The sequence below is a fragment of the Myodes glareolus genome, chromosome 14 (genome assembly GCF_982192425.1).
Source record: "Myodes glareolus chromosome 14, mMyoGla1.1, whole genome shotgun sequence".
Taxonomy (NCBI): Eukaryota; Metazoa; Chordata; class Mammalia; order Rodentia; family Cricetidae; genus Myodes; species Myodes glareolus.
Window position 1 is genome coordinate 32372491 of NC_142039.1, and position 20592 is coordinate 32393082.

The window sequence follows — 20592 nt, forward strand, 5'->3', positions numbered from 1 at the left end:
AAAAGACGCACATATTTAATGGACTGCTCCCAGGTGGCCTCGGGAAAGCATGGAGAGGGGAAGAGAGAAAAGGGGAGACCACGCAAAACCCAGAGACCACATATTCATTCTCTGGCGGGCAGTCTAAATAGCATGTGGGAGTGGTCTTGACCTTCCCTGGGGAGGGGTTACTGTTTGGCAGGCTTTCATGACCCTCCCTGGGGAGGGGTCTTATGCAGGAGTCGGGGTGAAGCCCCCAGGCAAACAATCCAGACTTTTTGTATAAAGTGGTGTTAGGGAGCTGGGGTGATGCTTCTGACCAAACACTGTTTTTCACATTATTCCAACATAAAATTTAGCCCTATATGTGCAAATATTATTTATTTGGATACTTTTCAAACTGTCTGAAATATCTGAGAATTTTAAAAAGTGACTTTTTTCTAAAGAAGATTCATATATATGCTTTTTGCAGTTGATTTGAATACTTCAGTAATAATTTCCAAGTCACCAATAATATATTGTTATTACATAAAGAAAGAAATATTAGCACGCCCCTTGGTATCATTTTAACCAAAATCAAGGCCAGATTTGAATTCTTTACTTCATGCTCCCTACATCTTTCTTCCCCTCTCTTTCTACTGCATGAGTCTGAATCTATGATGTTTAAAGTTTGCCCTATAAATCTGTCCCTGTATCTGTGTGTCTATCCCTAACAAAGGGTTTTGTTCTGTCTTTATTGAACAGCACAGAAGGCATCACATGGGGAAAGAGTGAGAGATACTTTACAGAAATCTTTAGCAGAGTTTTACAAGGGATCAGGTATAGGGTCCATTTAACCACAACTGACCCAGATAACAAACAGTATCCCTGCCTTGAGCTCTCCTTGTTAGCTAGCCTCCCTAGGTCTATGGACTGTAGCGTGGTTATCCTTTCCTTTACAGCTAATATCCACTTATGAGTGAGTACTTACCATATTTGTATGTACTTTCTGGGTCTGGGTTACCTCATTCAGGATGATTTTTATCCAGTTCTAACCATTTGCTTACAAATTTCATGATGTAATTTTTTTTAACAGTTTACTAATACTTCATTGTGTCAATGTACCACACTTTTTTTATCCATTCCTTGGTCATCTGGGTTGTTTCCAGTTTCTGGCTATTACAAATAAAGTGCTATGAACATAGTTGAGCAAGTGTCCTTGTGGTATGATGGAGCATCCTTTGGGTATATGTACAAGAGTGATATAGCTGGATATTGAGGTATATTGATTCCAATTTTCTGAGAAATTGGGTGACTATCCATTTTATAAGATTGCTTTCAACCTCTATTTTTGCTGCGTTCAGCAAATGATTATTAGAGCATTCATGGAAAAGTGCACAATTTAGGATTACAATTATGCATTAGTTTAGGTTATAAAAGTTGATTACATGGGAAATCCACAGCAAGTAAAGTTGATTGTTAAATTATTCTCTTAAAGGCAGGTAAACAGTTTGAGAATACAGTAGAATAGCAATTTTAAGTCTTTTTTGTTTTTGTTTTTGAGACAGGGTCTCCCCTCCCTGTGTAGCTCTGACTGTTCAGGAACTTAATATATAGAGTGTCCTTGAACTCACCAAGATTTATCTGCCTCTGCCTCCCAAGTGCTGGGATAAAGACATGCACCACTATGTCCTTGATATGGGAATCCCCTCTGTATGCTGTTAATATGTTTTATTACCATTGGTTAATAAAGAATCTGCTTTGGCCTGTGACAGGTCAGAATAAAGCTAGGTGGGAAATCCTAACAGAGATACATAGAGAGAGTAGGTGGAGTCAAAGAGACGTAAAAGGCACAGAAGACGCCAAAGGAGGCAGATGCTGGAACCTTACTGGTAGGCCAAAACCTCATGGCGATACACAGACTAATAGAAATGGGTTAATTTAATATGTAAGAGTTAGTTAATAAGAATCCTGAGCTAATAGACCAAGCAGTGTTGTAATTTAATATAGTTTCTGTGTGATTATTCAGGTTTGGGTGGCCGGGAAACCAAAAAGCAGTCTCGGTTTACATGTCCTGACCTAGTGTTAAGTCTTAGGTGACCTCAAGGTGTATTATTAACTATGGTTGTGAGGTTCAGCAAAAGTTCTAATCTTGTAGAATGTAAGAAATATTTTCTTAATAATGAATCACCACAGCTTTTGACTCTAATGGCATGAGATTACACTGTTTATTAGTAGAAACATAGGATTATAATTCAGAAAAAGAGTTTATGCTTTCAGTAAAGATTAGAATGTAGTTTTAAAAGTTTAATATGATTATATTTAGGGAACATGCAAATTGTAGAGTGAAAATAATCTTTTCGCTTGTATACATTCAGTTTTTTATTATACTTTTTTTCTTTTATTTTTCTTTTTCTGCTCATACGCTTCTTTTTCTTCTTCACTTATCACCCTCATGTTATTGGAAACAAGGTTTTGCTTTGTTATCCTGGATGGGTTAGAACTCACTCTATAGCTCAGGCCAGCATAGAGCTGTTAGTCCTCTTGCCTCAGCTTCCTGGGTACTAGGAGTATAAGTATGTAACATCACATCAACTTTTCTTTTTAAAGATACTATGTAAAAAGCATCAGAAATATAATGCACTTACCTAAAATCTAATAAAATATATATAATACTTCTGCTTAGAATTCTATAAAACATTATTATAAGAAACTAAAGGATATATAATTAAGTAGAAAATGATTAAATTTCCCTGAGTTCAAAGAATCAGCACTGTAAAGGTACATGTTTTCTTCAGGTTGACCTGTACCTTCCAGTGTAATCTTAATCAAAATCTCTAACTTTTCTACTAATACTGTTATGGACATTTAGTTCTTATATTATAATCTTTATCTATTTCATATGCAAAATTCAGTTGTGTTTAGGACACTCAGAAATATATGCACCATCACTATAGCCAATTTTAGAGCACCCTCATTATCTCAAATGGAAACCTGTAATCTAGCCATCCTCTTCCACCCTCCTCCTAGCCCTAAGCTACCACTAACCTGCTTTTTGTGGCTGCTGATTTTATTTTCCCTTATAATCCATGAAATATCCTTTAATGTGTTATTAAAATGCCTAAAATCATTCAAGTCATAACAGCAGTAATAGTTTTTCTAGTAATGTTTTGTCAGATTTTAGGATTAAACATTCTAAATGAATTTGAAATGGTAATTTATAGTTTGTTTAAATTATTTTATTTTGTGTGTATGGGTGTTTTACCTACATGCACATCTATGCACCATGCACGTCTACATGCACATCTATGCACCTGGCACCCACAGAGGCCAGAGAGGGCATCAGATCAGCTGTCACTATAGTGACAGATGGTTGTGAGCAGCCACCTGGGACTGGGTATGAAACCTGGGAGCTCTGGAAGAGTAGCTAGTGCTTTTAACAACTGAGCTATCTCTCCAGCTGCATAGTTTTATTTGTATTTAACTGACAACCAAAGATACTGAGCACCTTTTCTTATATGCTCATTGACCATACTTATTTAATGATTCTTTTCAAGTTATATATCTTTTTGTTATTATTTGGGATTTTTTTTTTTGAGACAGGGTTTCTCTGTGTAATACTGGCTGTCCTGGAACTCACTCTGTAGACCAGGATGGCCTTGAACTCAGAGATTCACCTGCCTCTGTCTCCCAAGTGCTGGTATTAAAGATGTATACCACCACTGCCCATTATATGTCATTTTTAAGGCCAAACTCTTTGTTTATTTATTATGCTGTGTATAAGTCTGTTGGATTGCAAAACGATAGGTTCCTTTGTGAAATAGTGTTTAATATGTAGCTAAATGACTAAAACTACTTGAGCTTTAATTGCAATAATGTTTTTCCTCTGCAATAATTTTTTTTATCCCTTCTTTCTCCCTAGTCACTCTTTGGAATATTTATAACATTTATAGTAGGAAAGTAGATGTTGTCTTTGGAGTACAGATAAATGGCCATTTTAAAAATAGAGTTTATCTATATTTGATTGTTTTGGTTAGTTAGTGGAGAATGACGATTTGAGTCTTTAAAGGAATTTAATTGAACAAGACACCCTCTTTAAAGATGGAATCACAATAGATACAAAAATAAATATTGCAGAGTGGACTGTAGCTTTTATATGAAGTAGGGGCATTTCTTAAGTATTTGGGGGATGAGGTGATTTATGTCCTTCTTCATCCACTGTGGACCCTTTTTGTTTTACCAATATCTAATATAAAGAATTATGAGGGGGACTGGAGAGATGGCTCAGTGGTTAAGAGCATTGCCTGCTCTTCCAAAGGTCCTGAGTTCAATTCCCGGCAACCACATGGTGGCTCACCACCATCTGTAATGAGGTCTAGTGCCCTCTTCTGGCCTGCAGACATACACACAGACAGAATATTGTATACATAATAAATAAAAAAAAAGAATTATGAGGACTCTATTGAGAGACAATTAACAAAGTAGATGTGCATATGTAAAATATGTAGTTGGATACATTTTAACAAGTATTTATATCTTCATGCAACCACCATCACACTCAGTTTTTCATCATGCCCTTTGCAGATGGTCTCTGTCAGTTGCTCACTAACTGATGTGTTGATTGCTGACATTCAAGTATAATTCTGATTTTCTAGAACTTTGCATCATTGATCACATAGTTTGTCCTCTTGTGACTCTGAGATTGTTGTATCTGTTCTGTCGCATCAGTCAGCCAGTCATGTTTGTTTGTCACTGATTAGTGCTTTGTTGTATGTGTGTATCACAGTTTAACTGATCACTTACTGTTTACTCATTTCGATCGAATGCATTTGGTTATTATGAATAAAAATGCTGTGGGCATTCTTATAAGTCTTTCTGTGGTTGTGTTTACAATTTTCATTGGGCATGCAAATTACTGATGAAAGGATAGTTATTTGTGTAATGTTGTAAGAACCATTTTTCAGTGGTTGAACCATTTTTTAAAAAATTTCATTAGATGTGTATGAGAATTTTAGAACAACTGTATTTAGCCATTTATAAGTGAGCATGAAGAAGTATCTGATTATATTCCTGACAACTAAGGATGCTGGGAACTTTTTAATGTACTTATTGACTATATATATGTGTGTGTGTTATATGTTTATATAACATATACATATACTATAATATATAGTGACATGTAATATATAGTTATATATATGAAATGACTATATATGTGTATACACACATAATTATCACTCCTTTGATATATATAATGGCTTTAGTAATATAGAGGTAATTCCACTAAGATTCATATGAAACCCACATTGCAAAGAAAGTTATACTTTTAAGAAAACTATGAGAGGAGAGAAAAAAGGGTAAAGGAATACGGGGGAATATATTCAACATACAATATATACTTGTATGAAAAAAAATTTTAGAGGATGGAAATACTACCAGCTTCACCTAAAGTGTGAAGAAAGGCAAAAAATGAAGAAGTCTCTGTTCCCCAACCCCAGTTTAAAAAAAAAAAACAACAAAAAACCTGTTCTTAGTGCATGAAGCCAAGAGTCCTGGAGACCAAAAATTAATGAACTACTTATGTAGAATAAAAACATTTCACGCCCTCGGAATGGGTGGAAACCTACAAACCCAATCAGGCCCTACCGTGTCTGAGTGTGTGTGTGCGCGTGCATGCGTGTGTGTGTGTGTGTATGAGCAAAAACTTAAATTTGTCATCAGTAACCATTAAAAAGAAGCTCTTTGCCATTTAAAAAGAATAACTTATTTAATAAATTAAAATGATTACACATAATAAATCATTAACAAATGGGGCTTATCACAGAAATCTAAACTTAGTGCAACATTTAAAAACCATCTGTGTACTTCACCCACACTAAAGAATTAAAAGGGAAAAATAATGATAGTCTCAACAGATGCAGAAAAGACATTTGCTTTAGTTCAGCGTCCATTAAGGCTATAAACTCTCAGTGAACTGGAGACAGGAGGAAACCTCATTCTGATCAAAGGCAACTGAGAAGCACTGCACTCAAACCACACTCAATGGAAACTTGTGTACTTCCCTTGGGTAAGACCAAGGCTGTAAGTCTACCCTCATTATATATAAAACTGTTTTTGAGACAGACTTTTCTGTACTGTTATTGATTTGTTTTTTCTTTTGAGACAGGTGTCTCTAGTTAGTCCTAGCTGTCCTGGAACTTGCTATATAGTCTAGGCTGGCCTTGACTTCAGAGAACCTCCTGCCTCTGTCTTCCAAGTCCTATGATTAAAGGCATGTGTCTTTATGCCTGGCAATACCTTGTTTTTAAAGAAATGCATTCGTTAAGTGGAATTTTAAGTGTAATGACAGTTTTGAGGGTGATAGCACATACCTATAATTCTAGCACATGGAATACAAATATAGAAGGATCACTGTAAATTCAAGGTTATCCGTGTTACATAGTGAGTTTGAAACCAGTCTGGGCTGCATAGTAAAGCCCTGTATTAAGCAAACAAGCAAACAAAACATAATGATATATAAATGGAGAAGTAAAAATACTGTTTTTCAAAGTGATATGAAAGCCAGGCAGTGGTGGCTCATGCCTTTAATCCCAGCACTAGGGAGGCAGAGGCAGGCAGATATCTGTGAGTTCGAGGCCGGCCTGGTCTACAAGAGCTAGTTCCAGGACAGGCTCAATAGCTGCAGTGAAACACTGTCTTGAAAAAAAAATACTATACTCAAAGCGATGTGTACAGAAATAAAAACAAGTAATAGGAAATCTTTTTAGCAAAGCTTAAAATAACAGTCCTTTTTGGACTGTTCTAGCACAGAGGCAGATGGAAGTGATGAATTACTTTCTAGCTGTAGTCCATGTTCCTTGATAAGTCAAACATTCCATGACCAGGTCCCCACTGATGCCTACCTTTGAGCCTCCTAGAAACGTGTCTGGGCTGGGATCTCAGCCTTTCCCTGATTCACTTGTCCTTCCTTTTCCTCCAATCGCTACCACTCCTGGATGCCTAGCATAGAAAGAGCTGTGCCTGGTATTTGCCAAGTACTTGTAACGTGTTTCTTGAACTGAGCTGAGAAACTGATACCTCAGTGAGAATGATTTCATTATTTATTATTGTAGGGGAAAATTTTGAAGGCTTGATCTAGCCTTTTTCTCTTTTAGAAATGAAGACAAAACAGTAAGTATCAAGTAAGGGAAGGTACGATATAGTCTCATTTCTAAATGTCAGATCATTAGAAAACCAGAGAATGGTTCTGTACATGACCTGTATTGCTTGATGTGTATGTGTGGATCTGGTATGAGGGAACAACCTCATTTCTAGGTACTGTAACTATTATGCATACCTTGAATTTGGGGAGATAAAACTAGGGATTTATTTGAAATAACTAAGCCCTACTTTTCCAGAGTGCCTACAAATAAAAAAAATTATTTATGGGTCTCAAAGACAGAATTACATGTGAAGTTTCTCTGAAAACCAGAAAGGATTAAAAAAGTAGGAATATATGGTACTTTAAAAGTAGTAGAGCCGGTTGGTGGTGGCACAACTTTCAATCCCAGCACTCCAGTGGCAGAGACAGGCAGACCTCTGTGAATTTGAGGCTAGCCTGGTCTTTAGAGCTAGTTCTAGGACAGCTAGGGTTGTTACACAGATAAACCCTGCCTTGAAAAACTATAAATAAATAAATTAGATAGATAGATAGATAGAAAGAAAGAAATATAATCAGGGCCAGTGAGATGGCTCAGTCGGTAAAGGTGATTGCTATAGAAGCCTAGTGTGCTGGGTTTGACCCCTAGAACTCATGTTCTGGGTTGGAAGGAGAGAAACATGTACACATACATTATGGCGTGCACACACACAAACATATACAACAACAAAATTATTGTTGCTATCGTTGTTAGGGCGAGCTTCCTCGATAACGAGTTGTGTTAGAGCAATTGAGTATGAAGTGAAGAGTTGTTGCATTAAGCTGCCAATGTATTCCTCCTCCCCACCTAGGACTGCTGTTTTAGCATAGCAGGGTCAAACCCCAAAGATCTGTACTTGCTCTCATCTCATCCTTTCAGGGGCTTATCTATAAGTCTGCATAGTGAACTAGGGACAACAGGCATTAAATCCTGAGAGGTGAGAGCAGTTGTCTCAGGAAGAAGTGGATAGTGAGCCTCACAAAGCAGATATTGCTGGAGCTAGGTCTTACATGGTAGGATGGGGATGTTCCAGATCATATTGAGCATCAGGTGAAGGCAGAAATGTCTGTTCACATAACGGTGAGATTTGCCAGTGTACTGCTATAGAGCAAGGACTCACTTACCAGGACAGTGTGTCTGTTCCATTAGAATTCACTAAAGACTCACATTAGGAGGACTCAGAAGATTAATGAGCTAAGAAGTTTTTACTTTATTTGAGACTGGGAATCTTTAATTCCTTTGACTCTTCAGCCTGCTGTAACAGAGATTCTGTTCATTCCATTATCACTCCATTAAAGCTGTGATTGTGAATGTTACCAGCACTCTTCAGTTGCTAAAGGCTTTTCAGCCATCATTTTATATAGTTCAGAAATGACAGCTTTCATCCTGTTTAATGCATTTTTTTTCACTGTTCTCATCTGTGGTTTCTCTGGTTCTGCTTCTCTCTGTAACCGTCTGTCAATCTGCTCAACAGACTTACTTCAGCACTGCTCACCTTAAAGACTTTTGGGGCTCTGAATACCATTGTTATCAGTTCTCTCTCATTATTCTGCTTGCTCTTTGGGTAACCTTACATGTGTCCTAGGTATCTACCCAGCTGACTTTTATATCTTAAGTTCCGAATCTATATCTGTCTATTAAAAGTTGTCTCCATTTAGACATCTCCCCAGCATCTCAAATTGCATATGTCTAGAAAATGAATCTGGGTTAATGAAATGTCTCATCAGGTAAAGGTATTCACTGCTCAGCCCAACAGCATATGCACACTAAATATAATTTTAAAAAATTAAGGCAGTCTGTCTTTACTCTAACCTATTACCCCTCTTAGATTTTTCTCTCTTTGTGGAAATATTATCAGCCACCTCATTACTTAAACAGGAAACCTGTGAGGAGTCTTTTTCTCCCTTGTGCATCATTGAAAATGAACTGTGAGTCAGTTCAGTTCCACCATATAGTTTCTCATATGTCTCTGTGTTTATTTGTTGTCAAGTCATCATCTCATATATGGGCCATGTGATCTTGCTGTTAACATTGACTGTTCCCATTTACCACAGTTCTGCCCAGCAAATCTATTCATGTCATCCTGATCCCCTCCTCAAAGATTGTTGTGAGAAGGAATAACTCCTAGATTAACTGTTCATTAAATACTCAACCACATGTCCCAGGTATCCCAGGTGTAGCTGTCTAGTTGCAATCCTACTTCAACATTTCTGATGATTGTTTTTTTTTCTGAATACTATTTCCATACTAGGGTTCTGTTTCCTACTGGGAAATTTACTGATACTACATGCCTTCTGTTGTTCTGTTTGTGTGTATGTATTTTACAGACCAATTAAAGGGACCAACATGGACCATCTACTTCAGAAAGGATAATATAACAGGTCCCTTGAATAGAGTGTTCAGTCAATATATTTAATTATCTTTACTGATAAATTTTTATATGTATTATTATTGTTGCTTTCTCTTAAAATTGTCTTCTAAGTTTTACATTTAACTACATGAAGACTTTCTTTTTCTAGTAACCTTGTTAGTTTACTAACTTATAGGTTTTAGTTTTTTATTTTTACTTAACAAATCTGTTTTTTCATAGGTGATAAATTCTTGCACTGTGCATGGTAGCAGTAATAGCTCTTCGTGAGAATGTAGCAAGAATGTGCTAAATACCATCACATAATCTTACATTCTTCTGTGGTTGGAAAGCTTATAAACTGAAAAGTATCCACAGTTTGACTTGGGCTTAAAATAGGATAATTTGATCTTCAGTTTTTCAAATGTAATTGTTTTTAAGGATAAAAATTGGTTTTGGTTCAGTTGAATACAGGATAAATAGGAATGAATGTGTCTTGGGCCCTTAGAACATGAAAGACCTTTTTGCTTCTGACACAGGCCCTGACATGTAGAGAAGAACTCCTGACTCTTCTTCTGTCACTCCTTCCCTTGGTGTGGAAGATACCTGTCCAGGAACAGCAGGCAACAGGTATGTCCCTTTTCACAGATCGCTTGCATTGTCATATCCCTTTAGGAAAAGAAGTTTATTTGCAAAGGTATCTCTTCCTGATTGGTTAATGCAGCTTCAGAGTAGTAGATACTGTGGTGATTTATTATATACCTAGTATGAAAAATTCATTAGGAAAGCACAATTTTTCTTCTTCCATTAATATAAAAGTCCATGATGCTTCTGAGAGACTTGTATAAATGACAATTATAAATACCCAAAGAAGCAGAATACTTACTTAATGTAGTTGCTAGATATGCCATAGCGTTAGGAAAATGGGTAGTGAAAAGTTTGAAGAAAGGAATTAAAGCCCATTGCTTAAAAGACGGCTATCACCAGTGCTCTAAAAGTGACTTCTGCAATATTTGCTTTATCTTAGTTTTTCTAATTTTGCTTTTGAGGGATAAATTGAAAGTCATAGTTTGTTTCTAGGCTAAGTAGAATTATGATATGAGATCAATAAATTTTAATTTCTTATTTTGAAAAATATGCATTTATAAGTACATGGAACTTCAGTGGAAAGATAACCTGGTTTTCCCCTGGATCATTTCTGGAATACTTTATGAATCTCCTGGTTAAAAATAGTCTTCCTATATTATATTTTAATGCCTTGTTTATATTTTAATACACATTTGACATAGAACTCTTTTAAGGAAAATATTTAAAGACTTCTCATATTATTTTCCTGATTATTTATTGATTAATTAACTATTCTTTTTTTTGAGTTTGCAGAATTAAAAATTTGTTAACCACTTAGAGTTGATTACTGTCATTTTAGGGGAGTTGTCTTCATTGCTGGCATCTTATATTTTGGTGAAATTGGTCCCTTTTAACATTTGTTCTCAACTGCTTTATTTTCCTTCTCCTAAGTAAAGTGCAAAATTCTACTAATGGTTTTTTATTTAGTTCTCCTAAATTACAACTGTTTCCTGTGGATTTTAACACATATTGCTACAAAGAGAAAGATTCATTTAATTAGATCCTTTCTTTAAGAAATGGCCATTGAATGCTGCCCCAGGCTCTGGGGACTAAGAATGAACTGCTGCTGATCTCTCTAAATTTGGCTAGTTCAGGGAACAAGGCCCTAGAGAAATACTTTGCCTGAACAACTCTTTTAACCCTAGTCTTGATGAATACTTGATATATACTATATGATTTTTTAGTTCATTTGGGTGAATATTGAAGTTATGAGAAGCAACAAACTAACACTATGTCTTAATTACAGCATTACTAAAGGTTTATAAGTGGTGAGCACAGCAGCTGAATAGTTCAAGCTCATATTTAGAAATTAGAATGTAGTAGGTTCAACTCATGTCTAATTTCCTAATTTTTCTCTTTGTTGTCCTCAAAATCAAGTTGTATCTCTTGAGCTATTACCACCTGGTATAGAGAGTAGAAAGGATAAGTGTGGGCGGAAGTGACCCAGAGATGTAACTAGGGAAAGCAGACTTGCAGGAAAATTATGCCAGGCCAGACTCATAATGTGGATTGTAAGAGTCATTGCCCATACATATTGAGTTTAACAGGTACTGACATATTCTAAGTGTCTTTCTTGATTTTATTAGATTTTAACTTGCCGTTGTCGTCTGATATAATCCTGACCAAAGAAAAGAACTCAAGTTTGCAAAAATCAACTCAGGGAAAATTATATTTAGAAGGAAGTGCTCCACCTGGTCCAATCTCTGCAAAAGTAAACCTTTTTCGAAAAAGCAGGCGACAGCGTAAAAGTACCCACCGCTACTCTGTAAGAGATGCAAGAAAAACACAGCTCTCCACCTCTGACTCCGAAGGCAACTCAGATGAGAAAAGTACAGTTGTGAGTAAGCACAGGAGGTCCCATGTGCTACCCCGGATCCTGACGCAGTCTCCTAAGGAAGACCACCTCCTAGCCAAACTTGACCCTTCTGCAACCAAAGAACAGGTCCTTTCTGACACCATGACTTTGGAAAACTCCAGAGAAATCATCCCGAAACAGGATTCAAATGGCGACATATTAAGTGAGCCAGCTGCCTTGTCTATTCTCAGTAACATGAATAACTCTCCCTTTGACTTATGTCATGTTCTGTTATCGCTGTTGGAGAAAGTCTGTAAGTTTGACATTGCTTTGAATCATAATTCTTCCCTAGCAACCAGTGTAGTACCCACACTGACTGAGTTCCTAGCAGGCTTTGGGGACTGCTGTAACCAGAGTGACACTTTGGAGAGACAGGTGGTTTCTGCAGGTTGGACTGAAGAGCCAGTGGCTTTGGTTCAACGGATGCTCTTTCGAACTGTGCTGCATCTTATGTCAGTAGATGTTTGCACAGCAGAGGCAATGCCAGAAAGTCTTAGAAAAAACTTGACTGAATTGCTTAGGGCAGCTTTAAAAATTAGAGCTTGCTTGGAAAAGCAGCCTGACCCTTTCTCGCCAAGACAAAAGAAAACACTACAGGAGGTCCAGGAGGGCTTTATATTTTCCAAGTATCGTCATAGAGCCCTTCTTCTCCCTGAGCTTCTGGAAGGAGTTCTACAGCTCCTTATCTCTTGTCTTCAGAGTGCAGCTTCAAATCCCTTTTACTTCAGTCAAGCCATGGATTTAGTTCAAGAATTTATTCAGCACCAAGGATTTAATCTGTTTGAAACAGCAGTTCTTCAGATGGAATGGCTGCTTTCAAGGGACAGTGTTCCTTCAGAGGCTGCAGAACATTTGAAAACCCTGATAAACAGTGTAATGAAAATAATAAGTACTGTCAAAAAAGTGAAATCAGAGCAACTTCATCATTCCATGTGCACAAGGAAAAGGCACCGGCGCTGTGAGTATTCCCATTTCATGCAGCACCACCGCGATCTCTCAGGTCTCCTAGTTTCAGCTTTTAAAAACCAGCTTTCTAAAAGCCCCTTTGAAGAGACTGCAGAGGGAGATGTGCAGTATCCCGAGCGGTGCTGCTGCATTGCAGTGTGCGCTCACCAGTGCTTACGCTTGCTGCAGCAGGTTTCCCTGAGCACCACCTGTGTCCAGATCCTATCGGGTGTACACAGTGTTGGAATCTGTTGTTGTATGGATCCTAAGTCTGTGATTATTCCTTTACTCCATGCTTTTAAATTGCCAGCACTGAAGAATTTTCAGCAGCACATACTGAATGTCCTTAACAAACTTCTTCTGGATCAGTTAGGAGGAGCAGAGATTTCACAGAGAATTAAAAAAGCAGCTTGTAACATCTGTACTGTGGATTCTGACCAACTGGCTAAGTTAGAAGAGACACTGCAAGGCACCTTGTGTGGTGCTGGCCCTTCCTCTGGCTTGCCCAGTCCTTCTTACAGATTTCAAGGGATCCTGCCTAGCAGTGGGTCTGAAGACTTATTGTGGAAATGGGATGCATTGGAAGCTTATCAGAACTTTGTCTTTCAAGAAGACAGATTGAATAACATACAGATTGCAAATCACATTTGCAATTTGATCCAGAAAGGCAATGTAGTTGTTCAGTGGAAATTGTATAATTATATTTTTTATCCTGTGCTCCAAAGAGGAGTTGAATTAGTACACCATTACCAACAACTAAGTATTACTTCTGTTCAGACTCATATGTGTAGCCAACTGAAGCAGTGTTTGTCTCAGGAAGTGCTTCAGATTTATCTAAAAACTCTGCCTAGTCTACTTAAATCCAGGTTTGTAGGTGTGCATATTTTACAGTTGGATGAATGCTTTTTATATGAGATAAAGTGTGTGTGTGTGTGTGTGTGTGTTTAAATTTCTAACCTTGATGTCTCCAGGACCTCAACCACAGTATAATCATAGTTACTATATTGCTTTCAAGGATTTAGTTTGTCCACAAAGAAAGCACTCTTTCCATGTCATGTTTTAAACATTTTTAAAATTTATTCTTCTGGGAATAGTTATAGAAGAGAGACTAGAGACATTGATATTTGACTTCTCAATGGAAAAAAAGGTAAAAGTTTTGAATATATTTCTGAGGGAAAGAGTGTGTGGAATGAAGATGTCAGAACAAAGGTCAGTTCAGATTAATTTTTTTGTTTTACTATGTAGGTAGAATATTATAAACCATTAAAATGTTTATAAAGATCGTGTTAGAACAAAACAATGCTTATTTTATGAGTAAAATATAAAACAATAATTTTAATGTATTTACAACAGTGTATAATTTGTACATACGTGAAATATTTAGTTCTCAAGTCAGTGGCATTAAGGAGATCATTTCTTAAATATCATAGTTGTATTTATTACTCAAAGTCGAAAACACAAATAAGCAAAAAGAAAGTTTAAGTTGTTGTCTATCAACGACTTTTTCAAATTCATGAGATTGTTAAGTTTGGGGTACTTTAAAATGACTGTGTAAGTAAAGCTTGCTTTAATGGATAGATTGACCATTTAAATTAATGCATATGTAATATGGCTACCTTAAAACTGGAGCCGGGTGGTGGTGGTGGTGCTTTAATCCCAGTGCCCGGGAGGCAGAGGCAGGCAGATCTCTGTGAGTTCGAGGACAGCCTGGTCTACAAGAGTCTAGTTCCAGGACAGGCTCCAAAGCTACAGAGAAACCCTGTCTCAAAAAACCAAACCAAACCAAAACCAAACCAAACCAAAAACAAAAAACAAAAACAAAAAAAATCCTGACATGGATTCTACCAAGCTATATTCATCTTTTATATCTGTGCTGTTGACTTTGATCAACTCAACAAATTAGAAGAGAACTATAAGGAAACTCACATGGTACTAAACCTTCAAGTTGAGAGAATATCCTCCCAAGATTTTCAGCTCTGTAGTTTGGTTCTTTCCTTTTCTAGAGTGTAGTATAAAACAAATGGAAAGTCTAAGCAGAATGTTAGACAGACAACCAAGTGAACAAATATATGCTTGCTCTCCTGTACCCACATCAGGGGTGGTAATGATATTTAGAATTTCTATGAAATTTACTATTTGTAGAAAAAATTCTTTCTTGAGTTGCTTATTTTAATGTGTTCTATATATAAACATTTCTTTTTAAATATAGCCAGAGTTATATATGAACATGTAAGTGCAATTGGAAAGTAACTTGAGATCTTAATCAGTATCTTAGAACTGTTCAGACAGTGAATCAGAGTAGGTAGTGGTTAGTATATACCACACATAGCAGTGTCCTGTTTACATAGCATATGTACCTATTTGTAAATGTTTTACCATGTTATATAAAATATTTCATTTTTTCCTATCTCTTACAGGGTATTAAGAGATTTGTTTTTAAGTTGTAATGGAGTAAACCAAATAATTGAATTAAATTACTTAGATGGGATTCGAAGTCATTCCCTCAAAGCATTTGAAACTCTGATTATCAGCCTAGGGGAACAACAGAAAGATGCTTCAGTTCCAGGTGCCAATGGGTTAGACATTGAGCAGGAGTTGCCCTCCTTAAGTGTGAGTCCTTCTCTCTGTAAGCAGCAAGCTTCTTCAGATTCTCCTCGGAGTCTCAGTAAGTTTTATGCCAGTCTCAGAGAAGCTTATCCAAAGAAACGGAAGACTGTTCACCAGGATGTTCACATAAACACCATAAACCTCTTTCTCTGTGTGGCTTTTTTATGTGTCAGTAAAGAAGCAGATTCTGATAGGGACTCTGTCAATGAGTCAGAAGATACTTCTGGCTATGACAGTACTGCCAGTGAACCATTAAGTCACATGTTACCGTGTCTGTCTCTTGAGAACGTCATCTTACCTTCCCCTGAATGTTTGCACCAAGCAGCAGATATTTGGTCTATGTGCCGTTGGATCTACATGTTGAGTTCAGTCTTCCAGAAACAATTTCACAGGCTTGGTGGTTTCCGAGTGTGCCATCAATTAATATTTATGATAATCCAAAAACTATTCAGAAGTCGTGAAGAGGAACAAGGAAAAAGGCAGGGAGAAATGAGTGTAAATGAAAACCAAGAGTTAATCAGAATGTCTCAACCTGAAATGACATCGAAGGGAGATGTGTCATCTTCAGCAGCACCAGACCTGGGACATCTCATAAAGAGTGCTGACAGCTTGAATGACTTAGAGTCACAGCACATGTTTCCCACAAATGTAGAGCAGATTTTGGTTACTGAAGCTGTTCCTGGGGAAGCAAAGGCATTTATGAATCAAGACAATGAGATCTCTCTCCAGAGCATACGACTTCTGGAGTCCCTTCTGGCCATCTGTCTGCATAGCTCCAGAGCCAGTCAGCAGAAGATGGATTCAGAGCTACCTCCTCAGGTGATGCTTTGTCCTCAGTCCAGCTTATGTAACATATATGTGTAGTGTATTATAATATAAATGTCATAACAATATTGTCAACTTATTCTGCTACATATTTAAATTTTATTTTCTTGTATTAATTATACATAAATCCGAAACTTACTATAACAGTTTTATATATACAGTATATTTATATCAATTTACCTTTCCTGCCCTCGTTTTTCTCCTCCCACTTTCACTCACCCTCTTCCTCTTCCCAGCTGGTTTTCTTTTCCTGTGTGTGTATATATGTGTGTATATGTGTAAGTAACCCATTACGTTTTATTAGGGTTTCTTCTGAGAATCTGGATGAAGAGTTATTTACTAGAGCAAGAGTTCGTTGCCAGTAGGTTATACCACAGTGAAAAGTATCTTCCCCTTCCCCAGTAACCATTAGTTCCTTCTAGATACTGAGAGGGCTGGGACCTCAGAAACTCTTCTCCCTATTAAATCCACAGGGAAGGGAGGGGCCTCATGGTCCTCCCCCTCCCATTTACCACATACTTTTTTACAAAGTTCTTTTGTGTGTAGCAGGATACAAAGTATGGAGGACACAATGGGGCACATAATCTAGTTCTAAAGAAGCTTACTGTTTAGTTTTCTGCAAAAAGCCCCATGGGATAGTTTGTGAATTAATTCTTAAATGAATATTTATGGATGTTGTGTTTTAAAGTTTCAAAGTTCACAATCTTTGTGATACTGTTAGGTACTCTGCTTATATTCCCCGACCTTTGTTTATGTCTCTAGTATGGTCATCATCTGGTCTGTACCTGTTTGTTTTATGTGTTAGACTTAGAATTCCATAATAGAAAAGCAAGTTTTTTTTGTTGTTTGTTTGTTTTTGTTTTTCCCCCACTGTTACAGAGATCTAGGCAAGCAGTAACAGCTTCATTCAAAGGACAGAACTGAAAGCATAAGAAAAACTTAATTAGAACTGCTTCTTAAACTCTTAGAGAATCTCTAAGAATAAGGAATTAGTAAACTCCAGTGATAATTAGCTCTGACATTTCATTTTTTGTTCATTTTACATACCAACTACAGTTCCCCCTCCTTCTCAACTCTGAAGTTTCAAAGAATGATTTTGCAAAAAATTTAAGACTTTTTTCTTATGTGTAAGAGTATTTTGCCTGTATGTATGTCTACACACTGTAGATAGGTGCATAGTGCCCGAGGAGGCCAGAAGAGAGGACACTGGATTCTCTTGAACTGGAGTTGCAGGCTTTTGTGAGCCACCATATGGGTGCTGGGATCCACCTTATGAATCCTAGGTCCTCTGTAAGAACTCCTAACCATTGAGCTATCTCTCTAGCTCCCAAAGAACAATTTTTTTTTATGATTCAAATAATTTAAAGTACATTGAAATTTAAAACCCGAAATATTTATAGATAAAAATTTAACAGTTTTTAAATATTAAGTAGGATATTTGGATAAGAGCTCAAATTTTATAGTCAGTTTACTTTCATATCAATTACAAATAAATTTTTCTTCTGCTTGTTGTAATCCATTTTGTCTTTTTATTTTTTAAAGCATGTTATTGATACTCTTAGTCTCTCATTTTATCTTAGAGCTTGTCTGTGGAAAATATATTGTGTGAAATGAGGGAACACCTTTTCCAGTCAAAGGTGACGGAAACAGAATTAGCAAAACCTTTATTTGATGCCCTGCTTCGAGTGGCCCTAGGGAATCATGCAGCAGACTTGGATCCTGGTGATACTGTGACTGACAAGGTATGAATCCATGTGTCACGTTTTTAGTATGCCCAGGAAACTGGAGCATGTGGGGTGGGGCCAGACGTGATTTAGATCACAGCCACATGGATTTGATCAGGTAAGTTCCTAGGTTCGTTCTCCATCATTTGGAATGGGTATTATTTCATTGTTGTCCTGCCTCAAAGAAAAGCAGGACATCAATACAATATGCTTCAGTTAATCTAATCTGGAAATTTTTTGGTAATAGTTCCCAATAAGACAAAAATGCAATAAGGTTAGATAATCTTACATATAATTGATAATCTTTTTTCCCCTCAAAGATTTTACTTTGGGAAATTTCAAATCTGGACAGAAGGTACAGCACCCTTCCCCTGTGTCAGCCACTACACTGACACCTCAGCATCAGCACGTTTTCTCAGTCTCCTGCCCATGGCTTTTTCTTTCTTGAAATGTTTTAAAGAAAAACTGGTTTGCAGCAGCAAATAATCTATTAAATGATGATTCAGGAATAGTGATGTTTAACTCTCTTACCTGGTCCTGTGTTAGTACAACTAATATTTCCAGAATGGTCTTCTGACTGTACTTTAAAATTACTCAACATAAAAATGAACAATACTCATATAGAAGACAGCATTAGGAGATTTTGAGTTTTGTTAACATTTTTCAAAAGTAACTTAAATTTTTCCTGAAACTTTATGATGTACATTTTAACTCATTTCTCTTCCCTGTTTGCTTCTATTTTACTTTGAGTTAACTATTGTTAGCTTTCATCTTTATATAGCTTTAGTTTTAACCTTTGGTATAGTAATATATTTGGTATTTTAATATATTTGCCATAGTATTCTGTTATTTTTCATAATTTTAAAGCTTATTGACTTTAAAAATTGACCTTAAAGCTTAGAACTTCAATTTGTTGTTGAATCAAATGGCAGCTTATAACTAATTGAAACATTTACTTTATGCTACCGTTTATGGTTGTTGCAATGATAAAGTACCCTGAGCTTTTATAAACTCAAGTAGATCCTAAGGTGAAGGTATCAGTGACGTTTTTATAAGAAAAAAAAGGTCTTGTCACAGGTAGTAGACAGAAAATTGATGCTGGCACTCTTGATTTCTGAGATGCTTATATGTAAACACTTGCATTCTGAAATCCTTATTTCCTTTTTAAGATTGTTATGTCTTTTCCTGTTATCTAGTTTATGAAGCATTTAATTAAAAAGAATTGGGAAATTGTTCCTATTTGTAGTGTGTGAAAATAATATGCTTATTATTCTGAATAAGTGTACAATAGAACACTGCCTTACTGTGGTTTTCAGTCATTCTCTATTGTGTGGCCAATGGGTTTGTCTGCTACAGCCCTTTGTTCTGAGGTAGCTGAGAGAGTTTGGGAAATATTGCAGAGGAAATTTCATTTTTTAAGTGACTTCTAATTACTAAGATTTTTTTCTCTTAAATAAAATATTGGGATTATTCTTAAAGTGACTTTTTTCCCCAAAGTTTATTAAATTATAAAAGTTTCCATTTCCGCCCCACCTCCCAACACCTTCCCACTCCCCCCACTCCCTCTCCTCCTCCCTCTCCATCCCTAAGAGCAGTCAGGGTTTCCTGCCCTGTGGGAAGTTCAAGTTCCTCCCCTCTCCCTCCAGGTCGAGGAAGGTGAGTATCCAGACAGACTGGATCCCAAAAATCCAGTATATGCAGAGGAAACAAGTCCCAGTGTCATTGTCAATGGCTTTTCAGAAAAACTCCAGGCCAGCCACATTCAGAGAATCCGGCCACATTCAGAGAATCTGGTTGGATCACATGCTCGTTCAGTCCCAGTCCAACTGGCCTTGGTGAACTCTCATTAGATCAGTCCCCTTGTATCAGTGGGTGATCGCACCCCTCGCGGTCCTGATTTCCTTTTTCATGTTCTTCCTCCTTCTGCTCCTCATTTGGACCTTGGGGGGCTCAGTCCGGTGCTCCAATGTGGGTCTCCGTCTGTATCGCCATCCATCGTCGGATGAAGGTTCCCTCTGGTCTTGCCTTCTTTGCTCACGTTCTCTTTCCTTCGGCTTCTCGGTGATAAGCAAAATATTCATCAGTATGGTTATGGGCCAAGGCCGGTTCAGGCACCCTCTCCTCTGTCCAGGGAACAATCTGGGGATCTCTCCTTGGACCTGAGATCCCATTTATAATCAAGTCTCTTGTAAACCCTAAAATGACTCCCTTAGTTGAGATATATTCTTCCCTGATCCCATATCCATCCTTCCTCCCTCTCCCCCATCCCAGTCTCCCGAGCTTTCCCTATTCCTCCCCTATTCCCTACTCTCTAACCCTCTTCCCCTTCCAACAACCCTCCCACTCCCTCATGCACCCGAGGTTACCTGGCACTCTTGTCTATTTCCAATCTCCAGGAGGATAACTACATGACTTTCTTCAGGTTCACCTTCTTATTTAGCTTCTCTAGGATCACGATTAATAGGCTCAAAGACCTTTAATTATGGCTAGAATCCACTTATGAGTGAATACATACCATATTCCTCT

The 20592-nt window shown here is 37.2% G+C and overlaps 1 protein-coding gene across 1 annotated transcript in view; it reads left to right on the plus strand.

Annotated features, from left to right (window-relative positions):
* The window catches only part of Lyst (lysosomal trafficking regulator), a 154363-nt gene that overhangs the window by 25122 nt on the left and 108649 nt on the right, over positions 1 to 20592 (plus strand). The window contains exons 5-8 of the mRNA XM_048460925.3: positions 10023 to 10113; positions 11697 to 13776; positions 15328 to 16336; positions 17923 to 18084. Of these exons, the coding sequence (XP_048316882.3) occupies positions 10023 to 10113; positions 11697 to 13776; positions 15328 to 16336; positions 17923 to 18084 (3342 nt within the window). The remainder of the gene's footprint in view (positions 1 to 10022; positions 10114 to 11696; positions 13777 to 15327; positions 16337 to 17922; positions 18085 to 20592) is intronic.